The 19915-nt window shown below is 65.7% G+C and overlaps 1 protein-coding gene across 1 annotated transcript in view; it reads right to left on the bottom strand.

Annotated features, from left to right (window-relative positions):
* TNS3 (tensin 3) overlaps positions 1 to 19915 on the bottom strand; it is an 84082-nt gene that overhangs the window by 25351 nt on the left and 38816 nt on the right. Inside the window, exons 11-17 of the mRNA XM_054571391.1 lie at positions 16605 to 16734; positions 16236 to 16301; positions 15126 to 15230; positions 8060 to 9313; positions 1979 to 2154; positions 1132 to 1258; positions 959 to 1042 (exon numbers count right to left, since the gene is read on the bottom strand). Coding sequence (XP_054427366.1) covers positions 959 to 1042; positions 1132 to 1258; positions 1979 to 2154; positions 8060 to 9313; positions 15126 to 15230; positions 16236 to 16301; positions 16605 to 16734 — 1942 coding nt within the window. The remainder of the gene's footprint in view (positions 1 to 958; positions 1043 to 1131; positions 1259 to 1978; positions 2155 to 8059; positions 9314 to 15125; positions 15231 to 16235; positions 16302 to 16604; positions 16735 to 19915) is intronic.

The raw sequence follows: 19915 nt of genomic DNA, 5'->3' as shown, positions 1-19915 counted from the left end.
TCATGAAAAGTCACGGAGCTTCCAAAGAGGAGCAAGTCGAGCACAGGAAGGAAAGTGGGCACCTGGCGAGGCGTTTTGGTGCGTCTGGCTTTGGAGAGGGAACACGCAGGCACGCAGCAATAGAGCTCGGCCTTGAAGCGCTGCCCCGCCTCCGGAGGAGCCTGCAGGCTCCCCTCTGCGCCCCGCCCCAGCCTTTGAGAGCCCTCCACGGGTCTGGCTTTGGCTCAGGGTAACACCAGCTTCACCACACAGGCTGGGCCGCGTCTGCTCCTGTTTTCCGGGGCGGGGGGGCGCGCAGAGTTCGTTACACGTTTGCTAGGACCCTCCAGGGAAGCCGCCTGAGCGTAACCACGGCCCTGTGGGAGGGAGGGCGGCGCGCTCCCTCCAGCTCCAGCTGCGAGAGGTGCGGCTGCTGTGCCCGGGCCGGCAGCGGTTGGTGCGGACCTCTCGCCACTTGCCCGCGCTCTCACCGCTGCTCCCAGCCAGCCTGGCCCGGCGGCCGCGGGACCCGGCGGGGCTCCGTCGAGCCCAGCCCATCCAGCCAGGCACCAGGCTCGGTCGGCCGGGGGACGGGGTAGGTGCGTAGATGGAGCCAACGGCCCTTCGTTTGCTTCCATCTAAATATTAAACTGAGGAGCGGACACGCGGGCACAGGTCCCCCTTCAGAGCCCGTCCACAGCAGAGTCCTCGCCTCACATGCCAGTCATACCCGCTAAGGACAGCGGCAGCTTAACCGCTATGCTCTGCGCACAAAGCAGCACTTACGGCCCTCACACCACAAAGGGAGCTGGGCGCTCAGCAGACGGAGGCCCGGCTGGGCACCCGGCGGGGATGCAGTGCCGTTGCCAGCCCCGCGGGCAGCAGAGCGCACCCCCACCCTGCCCTCGCGAGAGCCACCCTCCCGCCCGCCCGCGGCAGAGGCGGGACCGGCGGCCCAGGAGAAGGGGCGGGCGCTTACCGTGAGCTGCTTTGCACAGGCCGCCGGCGCAGCCCGTCTGCGGCCCAGGCAGGCCGAACGCAGGGTAGTGCGGGGGCGTCGTCACTGGAAAAGACAGCAGAGCGGCCGCTGTCCCAGGGTCCTCCCTGGGGGCAGGGCGGGGACTCGAGGGGTGAGCTTCGCTCCTTTCTCACCATACGGTGTCTGCGGAGACACCGGGAAGGCCGGTGTGGGCGGCGCAGACTCGCTGCTGCTCTTGCTTGGAGAGAAGTCACCGCCGTCCACCCCGTCGAGGTCTGGGGGATACCCGGCCATGACCACCTGGAAGTCACGTGGGGGTGGGGCTCAGGGGAGGCCGCGCCTCCCCACTGAGCCCGGGTCGCGAGCACAGCAGCCTCAGCGCGAAGCGCAGCCGAGCAGCCCCTGGTGACCTGCGGCGCGGTCGCGGGTGCGTCAACACCCTGCAAGGAGAACAGGCGGAGGCAGGCAGGACAGGCCCCGGCGCCCCGTCCGCTCGCACGTGAGGCCCACAGGGGCTCTCCTCTGGCTCCGCCCGGGGCCCAGCGTCTCCGCCCCGAGAACACGTAAACCCTGATCTGAAAGGGCTCCTGCGCTGGACGTCCGGCAGCTTGTCTTCCTCTGGCTCTGGTCAAAAGCCTTAACTGTGCTCCCTGGCAGAGGCTGGCTCTGCGATGTCCCCGCGGGGTCCCTCGGCCACACTGACCCCTGCGCCCTGCTTCCCTCCGTGGTCCCTGAGGGTGGGGTGGGGTCTGGGCCACTTGACAACTGTGGGGAGCCTGCTCGCCTTTGCTGCTGCCGACCCCCCATGGACCTCCATCCTGTGCCCGGACCTCACCTGCACCCCTGGCTCCGCCCCTCGCCCCACGCACACGCCAGAGCAGAGGCCCGGGGCCCAGCGGCCAGGGAGCCGCTCAGACCCGCAGACCACACCCTGCCCCGAGAGCGGGGAGCCCTGCCCGTGAGTGGGCGGGGGAGGGGCCTGCCGCCTGGGAGGGAGCTCTGGGCGGGGTGCGGCCGTACCTCTTTAGCGTCCGTTAGAGACAGGAAAGGTGCCAGGCCCAGGGTCTGCTCTGCTCCCGTGGGCTTCCCCCAGCCACACTTGGAGAAGGCAGGCTGCCCCCCGGCGTTGTTGTCATACTGTCCGAGGCTCAGCTTCCGGAACCTTCTGCGGCCCAGCGACTCGTCCCCAGAGGGGCCTGTGAGGAGAGACACGGGGGGGCTGCCTCTGAAGCTTCCCTGGGACACCCGGGACTTCCCATTCTCCCCAGTCAGGCCCATCGCCTCTCAGTAGCTGTGGTGTTCGCATGGCGTTGCTTAGGACGGTCCGGGCTGCCCACCTGCAGGGCTGCCCCCTGCGGCCCACGCGTGGAGGGCACTCACGGCCTTGCTGAGGAAGCCGGCAGCCGCGGCCCCCGGGCCTGTCCCTGCCGCACCGCTCCCGCCCTCTGTCGCCGAGGTAGATCGGTCCTTCCCCCCAAGTGTCCCTCGGGGCCTGTGCCGACCAGCTGGTGTCCACCGGGCCTTGGCTTCCAGAAACGAGCCACCCACCCCAGACACCAGCGTCCTCAAAACCGACGGACCCTCAGACCTCTGAGGGGCGGCTCCCTGCCACCGAAACCGAGAGTCGCTGTGTGGCCCCGTGGTCCCACTCCTGGGTCTCTGCTCCAAAAAACTGAGAACAGGTGTCCAAATAAACGTGTGCACGTGAATATTCAGAGCAGCATCATTCAGTCGCCAGAAGGCGGACGCAGCTCGACGGCCCACCAACGATGAGTGGACAACCCCCCGCAATGCGGCCACCCACAGGGCAGCGCAAGGGCGTTCAGCCCGACCAGAGGAGCTCTGACGTGCCAAGCTGCGGGGACGCCCGGAGACCGGGGTGCTCGGGGGAGGAAGCGGACGCCGAAGGCCACGCGTCACCTGATTCCGCTGACAGGACACACCCAGAGCAGAGACAGAAAGCAGGGGAGGCTGCGGGGCAGTGGCTGAAGGGGGGGGCTGGGGAGTGGCCGCTAACAGGGACAGGGCCTCTCACAGTTCTGAGACTCGATGGGGTGATGCCGCACAGCGGTGTGAAGGGAGCACCCCTGAATGGCATCCTTCAAAGTGGAGAAAACAGGAAATCGAGATGGCAGAGGAGGGAATGGAAGTCACACTGACCTCGTCCAAGGATCAATCTGGAATTACAACTAAATCGTGGAGAAATCACCTGGAACGAACAACTAAGCAATAGTGAGAAAGGAGCCTTATGACCTTGGATGGACATAAGAATCAGCTTTAGCACAACCTGACTGCCACTTACCCTGGTCTCTGACAAAGGTGGGGGCAGAGTGGGCTGGAGATGCCCGAGGAGAGACTGGGGGAGGAGGCTTTGGGGAGAGAGCTGAGAGAGTGGCCGGCAGGATCCCAGTGCTGACTCCTCCCCCATGTGGCAGCAGCCTGAGAGGACCCAATAGCCCCGCCCCCAGGAGGGACTCTGCCCTGCCCTGTGGTGCCTAAGCCTGATTGCTGAGTGCAGAGTGACTAGATTAACAGCCGAAGGAGGCAGCCACAGGCAGTAGGTTCCTGAAAGTCTCGGAGAGACTGCCTGAGGTCAGACAGGGTCAACAACTGACATCATCAGAGGCAGATCCAGAAAGTAAAAACAGTGGTCTCCTACCATAGAAGTTCACACCACAAAGTCAGGAAATCAAGACAAATCAACTTTAGAAGCAGAAGCAAAAAAGAAGATTCTCACAACTAATGGGAAGACAAAGAAACACCCCCCCTCCCAGTTGAAGAGAAAAGAGGAATCTCCAGAAAGAGAAGTAAATGAAATAGAGGCAAGTAAACTATTAGAAACTGCATTCAAAACAATGGTTCTAAGGAAGGTCAGTGAGCTCAAAGAGAATTACCAAAAACTACAGGGAAACTATGAGGAACTTATTACAAACTATATCAGCATGAAAAAAGACATAGAAACTATCAATAAGAGACAAGAGAAAATGGAGAATACAATTTCTGAATTGAAGAACACAGTAGAAAGAATCAAGAGCAGGCTAGATGAAGCTGAGGATCGAATCAGCGAGCTGGAGGATAAGGTAGGAAAAAAGCTCCCAGAAAGAGCAAGAAAAAGGACAATGAGTTAAAAAGGATGAAGAGGCGTTTAGGGAAATGCAGGACAACCTGAAACGTAATAATCTCCGTATAATAGGGATACCAGAAGGAGAAGAGGATGAGGAAGGGATAGAGAACCTGTTTGAAAAAGGATGGAAAACTTCCCTAATTGGAGGAGAGAAAAAGTCACGCAAGTCCAGGAAGCACAGAGGGTCCCATTCAGGAGGAACCCAGTGAGGCCCACTCCAAGGCACATCATCATTAAAACGGCAACTATCAAAGACAAACAGAGAACCCTAAAGGCAGCAAGGGAGAAGGAGGGAGTAACATATGAGGGAGCCCCAGTACGGCCAGCAGCTGACTTCTCAACAGAAACACTACAAGCCAGAAGGGAATGGTGGAAATATTCCAAGTCATGAGAAGCAAAGGCCTGCAACCAAGACGGCTCTACCCAGCAAGGCTCTCAGTTCAAATGGAAGACGAAATAAGGAGTTTCCGAGACAAAAGAAGGCTCAAAGAATCCACCCCCACCAAGCCAGCACTGCAAGATCCGCTTCAGGGGCTGCTGTGAGGAGATGAAGAAAAGGAGTCTGTGATACCCAGTTCCTTTCTCAGTCGCCAATACTTGAAATTACCAGTATTTTTAATACTTAATCTGATTGTGACAATGATGTGTTATTTTAAGTGTGACTTTATTATTTGTTGAAACTAAGCCTGTTTTTGTATATTTCTTGCCTATTTCCATTATTTTTAAAAAGCTTTAAATGACTTTTTGGTATTCTTTATCCATTTTTTGATTAAATGTTTGTAGAATTTTTTCCCTAAAACAAAAAAAAACCATTAACCCTCTTTTAGATGTGTTGCAAATACTTTTATTCTATTACTTGTCCTTTAACTTTTTTAATATGTATATTACTACGTAGTCGTAAATGTTTAACGTAGTCACATTGTGAATATTTTACTTTATAGCTTCTGGGCTTGAATATTTTATTTCAGGGTAAGAAAGAAAAACATTACTTAGTATTTTCTTCTAAAACTCCTTTGTTTTTTCATATTGATTTTTATTTAACTCACCTGATTATTTTTTGTATAATGTGTGAAATAAGGCTCTATATTTGTTTTATTTCAAGTAATAGCAATCCATGCACCTTATTTGTTGAATATGCCTTATTTTTCTCATTGATTTGAAATATCAAGTTAATCATATATGTTACATTGTTAGATATATACGTTCGCTCATTTTATTTCATTGATCTGCATGGTTATTTCAGTGCTAGTGTCATGTTGCTTTAACTGCTGAGACTTTATAATGGATTTAAGTTCTTTAGCATTTTAAAATGGATTTCGACATTTAAAAAATAAATAAATAAAATCAATCTGCATTAAAAAAAAAAAGGTCCGAACTGCCGGGTTTGTGGCAGGTGCCTGCAGTGCCCGCGGGTCGGCCACCACACTCCGGCCTTCCCTGCCGCCTGTGGCCTTCTTCTGGCCTAACCCAAATGAGAGACGTAAAAGGTGAGATCTAAAAGTTAAAACCGGGGGCTCCGGGGTTCCCCGTACCTGCCCGGCGGGGACGGATCTGGCTTCTCCTCAGTTGCAATGGCTGGGGGCCTGCCTTTGGCGGGCTTTCTCTCGAGGCAAGGTGACCTGATCGAGAGCCACAAGCCTGCCTGTCGCTGCTCGGAGACCCTCTAACACCGTCCAGACCCTGCAGGTCAAAGGCGGCGCGAGTCTCAGCGGCCGCCCTGCCCGGGCGGGCGCTGGCCTGGTGCAGGGAACGCACCTGGTGCGCGCCTGGGGGTGGGGGCGCGCTCGGGGCGGGAGGGCCTGGGCCCTGGGCCGGCCCCGAGGCCGTGCGCCCTGCCGCCAGCGGGAGCCGTCTTGCTGCTCGGGGCCCCTGCGGCACAGGCTTCCTGACAGAAGGTCACGTCCCCACTTCGAAAAAGCCTCTGAAGATTAGTATCCAGTTTGCTGATACATAACCTGCTGCCATCTCTCTGGCTCTAAAAGCGTGGGAAAACCCCACTGAAGGCCCGTGACTCCCGCCGATGATGAACGCAATGGCCTAGAAAGCACTTTAACTGAAGTCTCCTACAATATGTAACCACACACACTGAACGTTGCTGACTCAGTGTCGAAGGGCTCAAGTCCTTTCACTTACAAAACGCCATTAATTCACTTTTATAATAAGAGGAACTAGAGATGACCTAAAAGCAAGATCAGAATTTCAGTAACCGAAGCGGGGAGAGTTCCTCAAGCGGCCGCGGCCGGGAAGCAGCCACCGCCTTTCTCCCGCTCGCTCTTTTGCTGCAACACCGGCTGGAGTCACTAGGGGGTGCGCTGCAACAGCGGGAAAACCAGGGAGCCTGAAGCCGCTGTCACCTGGGCTCCAAAGTCCTCTTCCCCACATCCACTCACCCTCCCACCACCTCCGCACCGCGAGGAAGAGTTTCATCCAGAAGGAAAACTTCCGACTTTCCTGTTTCCAGGTGACGCCTGGGAAACAGGCTCAGCGGGGCGAGGCGCGCGCCAGAGGGAGCACTGCTGCCCGGAGCCTTGTTGAACTCCTTCCTGCCTGCCTGCCTGTGTCTGGCCGAGCTCGCCAGGCCGGCCCCTGGGGCCTGAGCCAGCGCCACCCGGCTGCTGCCGCTGCAGGACCGGGGCTCTGCGTCTGCCTGCAGCGGCCTGACGGACTGTCTGCTCAGGGCAGGCTCAGTGGCTCCCGGCTCCGGACACAGGGTCCCCAGGGCCCAGGGAAGCTGGCCGACACCTGTGGCCAGGTACCGGACAGGTGTGTGCGGGCCCTTCCATCGGCAGGGCGCTATGACAGGGTTGCTTTTAACAGATGGAACGAGCAGACATTCAGAGATGGCGTCCTTCACCCGCCAGAACTGCAGGGTCCGCCACCGCAGGGCGCGGCGGGACGCAACCGGCCCCGCCTGGGCGGCTCTGGAATCCACCCACCGCGACCTGTGAGACCTCGGGAGGGCCGCCACCCCGCTGCCTGACCCCTCTGGAAGCGCTGACGTTGGGACGCGCTCCGCCCTGCAGCCGGGGCCGGGGCGGCAGGGGAGCCCAGGAGGCGGAAGGCCCAGCACTGGGTACTGAGGTCCGCGGGCCCGACTGAGGAGCACGAGCCCAGCGCCTGTCCTTCCTTCATTCACCCTCCGGCCGGGCTGCTCAGGGGCAGGGCGCTGGGAGCTTGGCCCAGAGAGAGACACACGCCAACACGGGGAGCCTGGCCCCCAGCGTCGCAACCCTCTGAGCCCTGGGGGGCCTCTGGGCTCAGGACCTGCCTGGTCAGAGCCCGTGAGCTCCACGTCCGCACACCTCAGTGGTGGTGAATGCCTAGCCTGGGTCCATCCTTTCTGTGTGGAGCCTTCTGGATGCACATTCTCCCTGCAGCCTTCACACACCGTCCGTGCCCTGACCCGCCGGCCGCCACCCCTCCCAGCAGCCCTCTGCCCTTGGACGCCTGTCCAGGCCCAGCCACAGCCAGCTCACCGGGCCCCCAGCCTTGTGCCTCCAGGAGACAGAGGGCACGTCAGAGGCTTGGTCCCGGCACGTGCCCCACGGTCACGCTGCCCTGCAGCCAGAGGTCCCTGCCTGTCCGCTGCAGCCACTCTGGCCCTCCCAGGACTAGCAGCTGGGCAGGGAGGCCGGCCCAGCCCGCCTCCCCCCGTCAGCACGGCCCCCGCTGCAGCGGGGCGCCCTGTGGGGCCGGGCCTGGGCCTTGTGGCCTGGGCTCCACTGCCCCAGCCACCATCTCCTGCACCCACCTTGCTCCCCCGCAACCCACCGGCACAGCCTCCGCGTATGCTCTGCCGCCGCTCCCTGCGTGGCCAGTCCAGGGGCCTCTCATGCACCAGGGCTGTGCCGTTGTCCCCCGTCCCGCAAGACTGCGCCTTGGGGCCAGCTGTCCACCCCGCCCCCCCTCCAGCGAAGGGCCTGCGCTCTGCCGCAGAACAAGGAAGCGCCCCACGTGCCTGTTAAACACCAGCTCACCTTGCTGCGCGGCGACCCTGCCGGGGTCCTCGCCTCTGTCCTGCAGGCGGCCGCTGGCCCGGAGTCCCCCCGCCACGCTGTCCGGGGCTGCGGGGCCGTTGGCCTGGCTGCCCAGCGTGCTCAGGTGAGTGGGGAGCGGCTCGAAGGTGGGGTCCAGCTCCAAGATCAGCCTGTTGAGCTGCTCGATGGACTGGTCGATGTCCAGGGTGGGCGAGCCCGGGGAGGGGTCTGGGCTGGGCGCTGGGCCCATCCCATTGACGACGCTGACCTCCGGGAACCTGGCTTTCAGAGCTTTGCCAGGAGGGGGCCGCGGCGTGTCGGGCGGATGTGTCCCGGGGCCCACGCCCCTCTGGGGGGGCACCCGGCTGCCGGCCCCCGGGGCGGGGGTGACCAGGAGCCTGGGCTGGGCCTGTGCCAGACGGGGGCCATCCGCGGGGCCGTGGCCCATGAGCCGGGCCTCCCCACTGGGGGCGAAGCTGTACTGCTGGGCGGCCACCAGCTGCTGCTGGCGCACCCAGGTCTGCGTGGAGTAGCCGCTCGGCTCGTAGGCCGGCGCCTGCAGGGACACGCAGGGCGCCCCGCGCTCGGGTGGCGGCTGCTTGGGCTCGCGGCCTCCGAAGGCCTCTCGCTCGTAGAGGGGCCCCACACTGAGGCCCAGGCCTGGGGCCAGCGCGCTGTGCTGGTCTTCCACGGCGCTGCTGCCGAACCCCTCCAACAGGAGTGAGTTGTGGCTGCTCTGGTGGCAGGCAAAAGGGCCCAAGTGGGCCGCCTGGTGTCCCTCTGAGGAGGACAGGGTCCCGACGCTGTCCACGCTGTGCAGGTCGTGGCTGGGCACCTCGTCGTCCAGGATGTCCGTCTCCCGGTCCCTCGGGGCGGTGTCCCCGTTCACGTGGACCTGGGCCGGCACGACGTGGCGTGTCCCGCTGAACTTGGCGCACGCATCGGTCATGTCCTGGAGGGGGCCGCCGGCATCGTCGAGGCCAAAGCCGCTGAGCAGCTGATCCAACTCGGCCTTCTCCTGGGGGCTCAGGCCCCTCTTGGGCCCCGGAGCCAGGTGCTCCTCGGTCCTGTCTGTCCGCGCGGAGGCCGTGGAGTGGCCCGAGTCGCTGCTGACCGACAGGGTGTGGTCACTGTGGTCCGGGCTGCGGGCGGCGGGCACGGCCGGGGCCCCGCCTGGGACGCCGGGGTCCGAGGCGCTCTTCTTCCTCACCTTTGCGTAGAGACTGCCGTCGACCGGGCCCTGCGTGTGCGGCACTGGGGGGAGGACACGGGAGGGGACGGTCAGGCGAGGGCGCCTGCCCAGGCGTGGAGCTGCCTGCACCCTGAGGCGAGCTCGTAGCTGACAGCTCGCAGTGATCAGGGACCCACCCGCCTCTCGGGTCCCCTAACCCCATGAACCTGGACGGCAACGAAAAGCAGTTCCTGGGACCAGCTTCAGGCCCCTGAGACCGTCCCACCTTTCCACACAGAGCCGGTCACTGGGGCCACTTGCCGTGGGGCTTTGTGGGTGATTTCACCGCGGTTTGAACGCCGAGCTCACTCAGCGCGTGCGCCCCCAGGAACCAAGAGCGTACCGTGCGCCCAGGCGGCTGCGCCCCACACCCCCACCCGCCCTGTTGAGCCTCTGCCAGGGCCAGGCGGCGAGTCCTTCTAGATCAAGAAGACAGAACAACGCTCAGGTCTGCGGCCGTCTGAGACTGTCGCTGATGGAGAGAGGAAGGGCGGGGCCTGGCCCACGTCTTCCTGTTACCACGGCGTCTCCGGGCCAGAAAGGACCGGCGCGTGCAGAGCAGGACTCAGACACCCAAGCAGGCCTCCGTGCCGGAGTCCGCCCGCTGATGGGCTGGGAGGTGCAGCGAGGCCTCTGCCGCTGCCACCTGCTCCAGCCCTGCTGCTTGCGCCGGGCCCCTGAACGATGGCAGAGGCACCCAATGGCACGAGGCTTCCCTCCGCCCCCGTCCTTCCCCAGAGAACCGCAGGCAACCACAGCGGGGCCACTGAGGGCCTGGCCCACAGTCCCAGCAGGTTGAGCTGCTCTGGAGGGCGCAGCCCGGAGCGCCCGGCTCCGGCCCGGGCACGCCGGCGCACGGCCACGGTCAGCGGCTCTGGTCTCTTTGGAAACACAGGTGACAAGTCAGCACAGGGGCCTGCGGGCGTCTGGGGGCCGTGCCAAAGGCACACAGGGCAGGGGCTCCCTCACTTCACACGTGGCTCAGGAAGCAGGGTGGGAAGCAACGGGGGACGGCCGGCCTGGCAGCTCCCCACGGACACCTCAAGGCGGCTGCGGGGGACGGGCCTCTCCGTGGGGGCCGCTGCAGCGGCAGCCCCGGGACGGCTCACGGACAGCCGGGCTTTCTGAGCACCTGTTATGGGCAGGCGCTTGGCGGTTTTCTCCAGCCTTCGCAGTGATGAGAGCCGTTACTCCTTTCTGCAGATGAACACCTCAGGCTCTGGGACAACGAGTGACTTGCTCGAGGTCAGGCAGCTGCTGGGGGCCCTGACTACGTGCCAGCGGCTCACAGCCCACCTGCTCAGGGAGCACAGGACACACACACCCCAGACTGCTGACAGCAGCCCTGCCCCTGAGCCAGGTGGTATTGTCACTACACTCTGAACACATCCGCGTGGGGTCCTGGGCCTTGGCAGAGCCGGCACCCGTAGAAAGGCCTGGAGCTCCGGAAGTGAACGCCAGGGCACCCAGAAAGCCGACCCTTAATTTCAAGGGCCACCCGAACATCAGCTCTACAACTTTAAAGGGCAAACTGCCACTGGTGCATGAGTCACCGTCCTGCGCTCTCAGACACTGCTGGGCGCGTGCTGAACAGCCAGCTGCCAGCGCGGGAAGACGAACTCACGCACCCAGGTGGGTGCTGGCCCGCACCGGCCCTGGGTCGCCAAGCCCTGAGCCCCTCGACCTTCCACCCCCCCAGCTGTGGGGTGAGTGTGGGGGGCCCCACGTGGGGATGGACGCAGCATGTCTTCACGGCCCCAAGGACGCACCATTTCACCGGCCTCTGCCGGCGGCCCTCCGACCCCGGGAAAGCCCGGCCGCCCCGAGCACCGCGCATTAGGCACAGGTGGGCGGCTCTGAGCAAAGGTCCCTGACCCGCGCCACGGGGGCCTCACACCGCGCCCGGCCCGGGTGGGCGGCCACAGGAGAGGCTGCAGCCACAGCTGGTGGGGGGGCGGGGGGGGCCTGAGAGCTCAACGGGTTTCTTGCTGCGATGACTGTGCACGTGTGACCGGCACGCCTCCTCCCTAAATTGGAATTACAGTGGACCGGCCCGGTGCCGCCCCGGGGAAAGGGGCCGGGGCCGCGCCCCCGCGGGGACTCGGGGCTGGCGAGACCCCCACTGCTGCCAGCTGTGTGGGGCGCAGGCGGGAGCCGGCAGGGCGCGGTCGCTCCGCCTGCCCAGCGTCTGCGTCCACGTTGAAGCGGCACGTCTCCGCTCGTGTCTCCGGCCCAGGCGGGCGCTGCAGACCCCGGCCCCGAGGCGGGGCGTGACCCGCCGAGACCCCGCCGCCTTTGAGGGCGGACGCAGGACGAGAGCCTCTGCCCTCCCTGTGCCGCCCCATCCCTTCCTGCTGCCCCTCCCGGCGGCCAGCACTGAGGCCCCTCAGAGGATCCCGGCCTGTGTGGCCGGGATGGCCCTGCAGCCACCAAACACACCCGGACCACGGGCGACAGACCAAGGAGACATGGCCTCTGGGGAAGACCTGGGAGGAAAAAAGGGCGGGGAAATCGGGGGCTCAGAAAGGACTGTCGCTGCAGCGGCCAGCCCCGGCCAGCCCCGCCCACCCACCCACCCACCTTCGGAAAGGCGCTTTCCCGCAGGAAGAAGGGAGGCTCTCAAAACAGCCCCCACATGTGTGCGGTCGGCCACCCAGGGACAGGCGCGGGGCGGGGGGCCGGGAGGGGCCGGCGCACTGGCCAGGCCTCCGTGGGCAGCAGCTGCAGGGAGGGGGCGTGGGGAGAGCAGAGGGTGCGGCCAGGCGGGGCCGCTCTCAGGGGGGTTCGCGCCATGTCCCTGGGGGACAAGGGGCCTGAAACACGCTCTCCTGCCACCAGGGCCTCGTCCTGAAGGCGCAGCCCCACCCCGGCACCCCCGTGAGCCCGGGCTGCGGACTCCTGACGCGCACGCGGGCCTCTCCGAGCTGCAGGCGGGGCCCCGGGCGGCAGCCCCCGCACACCTGCCTGCCGGCGACCCGCGGAGAATCCCTGCCTTTGGAGCCAAGTCGAGCTCTTGGCAAATGTTTTCTAGAAACAAGCAGGCTCTGAATTCTTGGAGAAACACAGATCAGGGGGAAAAAAAATAGCAGGCGGAGGAGCGAGGCATTCCAACCAGAAGCAAACGCCTCCCCGGGAGGAACGCGCCCGCCGTGCGACCCAACCTCTGAGCGAGGCGCCCAGCGCTCCTGGCGGCCCCCATGCGCGGCTCCGGAATGCGGCAGGGATCCGGCATGTCCTGGACGTGGTGACCGCCCAGACAGCCCACACGACCGTGACCGCAGCCAGCACGGCTCCTGTCCCCGCCTGACACGTCCAGGCACCGCCCTGGCAGTGCGGACGGTGTGGCTGGCCCCTCCGGACACGCCTCGCTCACGCATTCCAGCCCCGGAGCAGGGGCGGCAGCACCGCTGACCTCCGGCCCTGAGGCCTGCGCGTCTCTCCTTCGGCGGCAGGAGCGGGGTTCTGCGGCCACTCAGCTCCCGGCCCCCACACCACCTCCGGCCCTCGGGACGCTCTGCCTGCTGCGCAGCTCAGACCGGCCGGCGACCAGCCTGGTCGCAGGTCTCTGCGGGCTCGCGGAAGCCACGTGCACACGCACAGGCACACGCGCACACACGCGCACACGGGCACGCTCCCTCCTTACCTCCTTTCCACCCCACCCAACAGCTCCTCCAGCCTAGGACTGGGGGACCCGGGATCGGGGGAAGAGAAGAGCACACCGGCTGGGTGTGCCTGCCGGCAGCCGCCCAGCCCAGGAGCCCAGGAAGGGGAGGGTCTCGGCGACTGCGCTGGGACTTTGACTCGGCCAAAACGGCCGGCCCAGCGCAATGTAAACAGGAGGGTGGGGCTCGGGGCAATCAGGTTTGGTGAAACTTGAACTCCGGAGGCTGAGGGGGCGGAGAAACGGCTTCTCAGGGCAGGACCAGGCGGCCAGGCCTCCAACCGCCCAGCCCGGGAGCCCCACTCCTCCCCCAGACCACAGCTTGCACACCCACTGCCTTCCCGGAACACCCGCCGGCCGCCCCCACCCCCCGCCCGCCTCCTCCCCTCCTCCTGGGCCCTTCGCGCACTAGCTTGTCCTCCGCACGGGGCAATTCTTGCACAACCTCTTCCCGTTTCCCTTTTCCCTTGACTCAGGGCCCGTGCCCTCCTGAGGAGCCCCTGGCCTTCTGGGCTCTGCACACCTCCCGTGGGAGAAGCGTGCAGGAAAGGCCCGCCCGTCCTGACGACGGGCCAGAGGGCGGGCGGGTCACGGGGCACCCACGGCGGAGGGGGGCGGGGCACCCGGGGGCGCACGGGCACGGGCCTCCCGGCCTGCTCTCTCGGGCTTCTGGTTCTGCGTGTCAGGTATTTAATGAACGCCAGTACCGTCCCTACTGCCGACGCCGCCGGGGTGTCTGGGCCCGCCTCGGCGGAAGCACATCTGCAGTGACCTGCTTTTCACGAAAAGGGACGGAAAGGGTCCCCCACGCAGGACACAGCAGGAAGCTCCGCCCCTGTCCTCAGCCCGTGTCCCTGTTGGGAGGGACAGGAGAGCAATGAGGGCCTGACCAAGGGCAGCTGCCAGGCTCTGCCCAGGACGGCAGGGAGTCTAGGGAGCGCCCTGGCCTGAGCGGAGGTGGAGGGGGGGCAGAGGAAGGCGCGTCCACCCTGCGGTGATGAGGCTGAAACCCCGTCTGCGTCCCGCCTTCTGGGGCCTGACCCGGGACAGAGGGGCTCCTGTGCCCTCAGGCAAGGCCCTATGCCAGGGGCCGCCAGCCCAGGGGACAGTCAAAGGCATCGGGAGGCAGGTCACCGAGCCACTCAGCCTCCCCTCCGAGAGGTGTGAGGGGTGTGGGGAGCGGGGGGGGGGGAGGGTTCAGGACGGAGACATCGCCCATCAGGGGACCCGGGGCGCCTCCTGGAAGGCGGCTTCACAGTGACAGCGAGAACGCAGAACGGACCACACACGTGCTGGGGACCCTCTGCTGGAGCCCCGTGTGCTCAGGACCTGGGCCCTTAGGAGGCGGGTGGGCGCTCACACAGGGAGGTCCCATGGCACCTGGAAACCACGCCCATGTCCGCTGCCCAGGGCAAGGCTTTGTCCACACGGGCAGTCTGCCTTCTCAAAAGTGCTGTCAGGGCCCAGGGGGGACCGGGAGCCACGTGCCACCTGGACTGCACAACCGGTGGCCCCTACATCCCGGCAAGCACACTCGCCTCGGAGATGGGCACCGCCGCCGCCCCCTGCGCACGGGCTCTGGGCGAGGCGGCGCCAGGAGGCAGCCAGGCCGACGGGGGGCGTGCTGGCTGTCCCTCCCGCGGGCCAGGGAAGAGGGGACCGCCCGCGCTCCCGTGAGCCTGGAGACCCTCGGCCCCACCGCCCTCAGCCTCCGCGGCCCCTCCCCGTGGGCCCAGCGGACGCTGCCCTTCCCTTCGGCGGGGTCCCAGGGCGCGGAGGGCGGGTGGAGGCAAGAGGCCGCCCCGAGACGGCCGAGGCAGCAGGGCCGCAGGGCGGGGGGCAGACAGGCGTAAAGCCGAGCCCGCCGCCCGCGGGGCTGACCCCAACGGGGCTCAGCAGGGAGGGACAGGAGGCGGCGGCCGGTCCCTGGCGACAAGCAGCTGCGACATCAGGCAGGGAAGCTCCCCGGTGACAGCCTCGCCGGGCGGCCACTGCCCACGACATCTGCCAAGAGCCTGACAGGCCCCGATGCCCCAGGCCCGCGCTCACGAGCTCCCCAAACCCACAGGGCGGGGCGCCGCCCCTCCGGAAAGGCAGCGGGGCCTCCAGCCTCCCAGGCCCGCGGGGACAGTTCCAATGCAAACGCGTCGCTGATGCCAGAGGGGCAGACGCACCTTCGCCGTCAGCGCTCAGGTTCTCGTAGGAGTCCCAGCGGATCAGCGGGTCGGCCGTGTTGAAGTCCACGCTCACCCCGTGGTCATTGCGCAGGTGCTCGCAGCCTGCAGGGGCCGGGACGCAGGCGTCAGTCGGCTGAGCCAGCAGCCCCTCTGCGCCGCCGCTGCCAGCTGAGAGCTGGGAGCCGCGCGCCGGTCCAGCCGCGCCCCCGGCCGGCTTCCCCGCTGGGCCAGTGAGCCGCAGCGGGAGCTGCTGGGCAGGAGGGGAGGCCAGTGCCACCCGCCGTCCGCCGCGCGGGTCTCCAGGTCCCGAGGGCCACGTCCGCACACAGGGCCACCCGGAGCCTCCCCACAGCCTTGCCCAGAGCCAGGCCAGCCTCGGGGCGGCCCCGGCCCAGAGCCACGCTCACCCTGCAGTCTCTGGGGCCACGGGGACGCGGAGCCCACGAGCCTGGCGCTTAACTGCCTGCCTCTATCATGACATTGCGTCCAGGGGTGGGGGTTTATTTCACTCAGTGAGTGAAACCGAGTCAGGCCCTGGCTGGTGTGGCTCAGTGGACTGCGTGCCGGCCTGCGAACCAAAAGGTCGCCAGTTTGATTCCCAGTCAGGGCACAGGCCTGGGCTGCGGGCCAGGTCCCCGGTTGGGGGCGTGGGAGAGGCGACTGATCCCTGTTTCTCTTCCCCTCCTTCTTCCCCCTTCCCCCCCCTCTAAAAATAAACAAAATCTTTAAAAAGAGAAAAAACAAAAAACAAAACAACCCAAGTTAGGAAGTTCCTGTACAGGGATCTTGGGCTCAGAAACGAGCCCCAGGCCTCGATGATAAAAGGGCTGGTGCCTCCCTCCCTGTGCGTTTAGAAGGAAAATGTACTTTAAACACAAAGGTCTGCAGACTATAGAGCTTCTAATCTCCTTTAAAAACGCCCGGTTGTTCGTTAAGAGGAAGAGGAAACATTCCGCGTGACGTCCCCGAGAAGAAAGGGACGAACTCCAGGGACCAGGCCCGCCCTCTCCTCCACGCTGTCGAGCGTCCTGCAATTAAAATCTCCGCGCTGAAAGCTCCCCCACGGGGCAGGGGTGGGAGGCCGGACCGAGGCCCGCCCGCGCCCACCTGGGATCCTGTCGGGGGTGGCCGAGAACACCAATTCGATCTTCCCGTTGGCGGGAAAGCGGTCGTCTGAAACAGAAACCAGCGTCAGCCTCCGGCGCGAGGGGCCACCAGAGCAGGGGCCGCGGTGCCCCCGTGGCTGGACCGGGGCCGGGACGGCACAGTCCGAGCGAGGCCGCCCCGCGCACCCGTGCAGGGAGGTGCCGGCGCCCGCTGCCTCCCCGGAACGTGTTCTGGCTGGGCCGACGGCCAGTCTTCCCCGAGGTGGGTCACGCTTCTGCCCTCGGGGTAGTTGGCGGGAGGGGGCAGGGAGAACAAGAGCGCCGGGGGCGGCCGCGGACGTGCCCCCTGGTCCGCGTGGCGGGCGCCCACCTTGGCAGGCGCCGTCCAGCTCCTCCTTCCCGAAGACGAGGCTGTGGCCCTGCACGGCCCCCGTGTGGAACTGCAGGCGGAAGATGGCGTCGCGGGTGGCGGAGCGGTACTTCTTGTGGTAGCACTTCACCTGGTGGGGAGAGAAGCGTGGCAGCCGCAGGGACAGCCCCTCCGTGGGGCAGTCCTCGCGGGGGGCTGCTGGGCTGCGCCAGGAGCGGGCCAGGCCGGGACGGCGGCGCCCGGGGCTGCCCGGTGGGGCCACGGGGCGCACGGTCGCAGCCCTGCGCTCGCCAGCGGCCACGCCGACCCTGCAGACCCTCCAGGAGGGCGTCTCCGCGGAAGACACCTGCCGAAGGAAACCCTGTGGCTTGCTCAGTTTGAACAACGGACTGCGAGGACAGCTTTCTGTCAGCGAGACTCGCCACGTTTCCTCCCGAAGCCTTTCTGTTTCTCACAGGGCAGCAGGCAGGCACTGCCGCCCGCAACAAGCCCAACACTCTCACGTGCGCTCTGATTTGGAGACAGGTGTGTGGGGGGAGAGGGGCAGACAGGCGGAGAGAGAGGAAGGCGGGGGGCGGGGCGCGGGGCAGAGTGACAGGGAGGCCAGGCGGGCGGCGCGGCCAGGTGAGGCCAGCCCGGCCCCCCTGAGGTGTGGCTGGACTCAGGCCCCTGCTGAGGCCCCCGGGCCCTGGCCCAGGGAGGCAGAGTGTGGCGGGAATGCCCTCCCCAGTGGGAGCAGCAGGCGGGGACGGGGCTTCTGGAAGCAGCGATCTTCCTAAAAGACCCCCTGGAGAGAGATGGGCTTAAAAAGCGGTGTGACCAGAGGCCTGTGAGGGGCACAGGCTGACAGGGAGTGGGAGACGCACATGAGCTGCGGGGGCGTCTTGCGGTGACAAGCGTGCTGAGCCCTCCCCCCGGGACCTACTCCCGGGCGGCTGCCGCTGCAGAACCAAGGTTCTGCAGGCTGGGACAACTCCGTTTGCTTGCCTCCCGCCTCTGTCCGGGGGCCTCGGACTCCTCAGCGGGGCCCGACCAAGGGCCGTCCACCCTCTGTGTCCCTCCAGAGTGTGCTGCGTCCCTCAGCCCTGTGGGTGCCCCTCACCCTGCACGGTCCCTGCTGACTGTTCAGGAGGCCCCTGCCATCCTGCAGAGGGGACTCCACACGGAGGCCCCCCATCTGCCTCCGTGTCTGCTTCTCCCCACTGGCCCCGGGGACGTGGAGCCTGAGGGCTAACGGCGAGGAGGAGAGGGAGGGAGGTCTGGGCTTGTGGCCGTGTGGCTCCCAAACCTTCATCAACACCGAGGGAAACAAAAGCTTTCAGACTCTGAGGCGAGGCCGCCCCGGGGGCCGCCCGTGGGAGGCGCCCCGGAGAGCTGGCAGCTCCGGGGCCCTGGGGAGCGCGGGCACCGCGGGATGTCGGGGGCCACTGTCTCCTGCTCTGAGTCCCCTCGCCGCTGGGTTGCCCCACGGGGGGCCCCGGCTCGCCGCTTGTCACAGGCGCCGGCACAGCTGCTCACGGCTGGAGTCACGGACGACCCCGGGCCGGCCAGTGCGCAGGCCCACTGTCCCCACCTCGCCGTCCCCCGGCCGCGCGAAACCCGCCTGTGCCCCGCAGCGAGCCCTGGCTGTCAGCGACCGCGGCCCGCGTGCCCCCGCCCCTCGGCGGCCCCGGGCAACGTGCACACACAGTGGCCGCGCCCCTGCAAGGCGGCGCTCTGACACGGGGGGGTTGTGGGGGGGGCCGGCCCAGCGCCTGCGGGGCCTGTGGTGCAAGGAACCTGCTCTCTCTTCGGGCTGCGCAGACGGGCTCTCCCTCCCAATCCCCGAGAGCAAGAGAAAAGCACCCAGGCCAGAGGGAGCGGGGCTTGAGAACCAGCCCCGGGGCACCCCTAGCCATGCGCCTCCCCTGAAACCGTCTCCGCTTGTGGGCAATCCAGACCGCAAAAACGGGGGAGACCTGCCCGGAGGAGAGCTCCCCGTTCCCTCCCACTTCGCTGGTGCCCCCGGGGCTGTCTAGGCACCTCAGGGACGTGTCTTCAGAGAAGGCGCTCCCACGGCTTGTGGCGCGGCTGGCTGTGCTCGCCCAGGCCCTCCGGTGGGAGGTGGCTCAGAGGGTCCGCCGACAAGTCCTCGGGTGCCAGCTGTCCCGGGAAACACACCCGAGCCTGCTCTGCTGAGAGTGCAGGAGGGGCTGAGACCCAGCAGGGTCTGGGAGACTCGGGGCCGGCGCAGGGATGCGGAGGCAGAAAGGCGCACAACCGCGTGGGACAGCGGCGGGGACAGCGGCGGCCCCGTAATGACCTGCCTCGGGGCAAAGTGCGGAGCGGGCGGTGAGGGCCGCTTCCCCTCTCCCCACCGCCCTGCCTGCACAAGGGCCTCCCAGAAAACAATCCACAAAGGCGCTGCTTGTTTGCGCAGGCGCCTGGGGGAGGCAGCCGTCGGCCTGGAGTTGGGCCACGGAGCCCGCGGCTTCGAGCACAGGCTGCAGCCCCACGCACGAGCTGCAGCGGCCACAGCAGCGGCAGCAGGACCGGGCACGCAGGACGGGCGTGTTTGCCGGGCGAGCGGGCCCTGGATGCCCGCCAGGCTGGGCCGGGCCTGCCCCGCACATTCCTCCCCAGGTTACATGACGCCTGGCATGTTTGCCGAACACCTGAAGTCCTGCCCTTCCCCAGGGTGGACGGAGGCTGACCTGCCGCGCAGGCTCCTCGCAAGACGGCGGGTCCGGTGTGCGAGGGAGGGGCGCGAGGGGCACGGGCTCAGACGGCGGCCATGCCCTTGGCCTCGCCAGAGGCGATGCCCCCACTGGCCCCTGGGTTGAAAGGCGACAAGCATGGCTCCGCCCTCCCCGGTCACTTTCCAACCCTGTCGTCGGGGATGTGGCTGCACCACCCGTGACCTCGGCCCGTGGAATCCCGTGTCAGGACACAGCACACGTATCTGCGCACAGGGCGGGCTCTCGGCAAAACCCCAGAGGGGAAATCGGAGAGGACAAGCGGCCGTCGGGGAGGACAGTGACTCAGGATGATGGGCAGCCCCCGTCCGGCGCCAGGGGCCAACGCTGCACAGAGGGGTCTGGAGCCCTGGGCGGCAGGTGGGCGGAGCCCCAGAAGCCTCGCCTGCAGCCGGGATCCTTTCCCAGGCAGAGCTGTTGCCAAATCCTCGACAAGAAATGAGCGGCTGCATACCTGAACCTTCACACAGAACAGGCCCTGAAGCTCATTCCGCACGGGCCACCTTCCCAGCGACACGCCCTCTGGGGCGCAGGGGTGCGCGGGCAGCCAGCCCAGCGTGGGGCCGGGCGGCGCAG

This window comes from Pteronotus mesoamericanus, unplaced genomic scaffold, assembly GCF_021234165.1.
Source record: "Pteronotus mesoamericanus isolate MK-2021 breed Mesoamerican mustached bat unplaced genomic scaffold, CSHL_Meso_final contig_220, whole genome shotgun sequence".
NCBI classification, from domain to species: Eukaryota; Metazoa; Chordata; class Mammalia; order Chiroptera; family Mormoopidae; genus Pteronotus; species Pteronotus mesoamericanus.
Note: the sequence above shows the minus strand (reverse complement) of the source record. Positions and strands in the feature narration are given on the sequence as shown.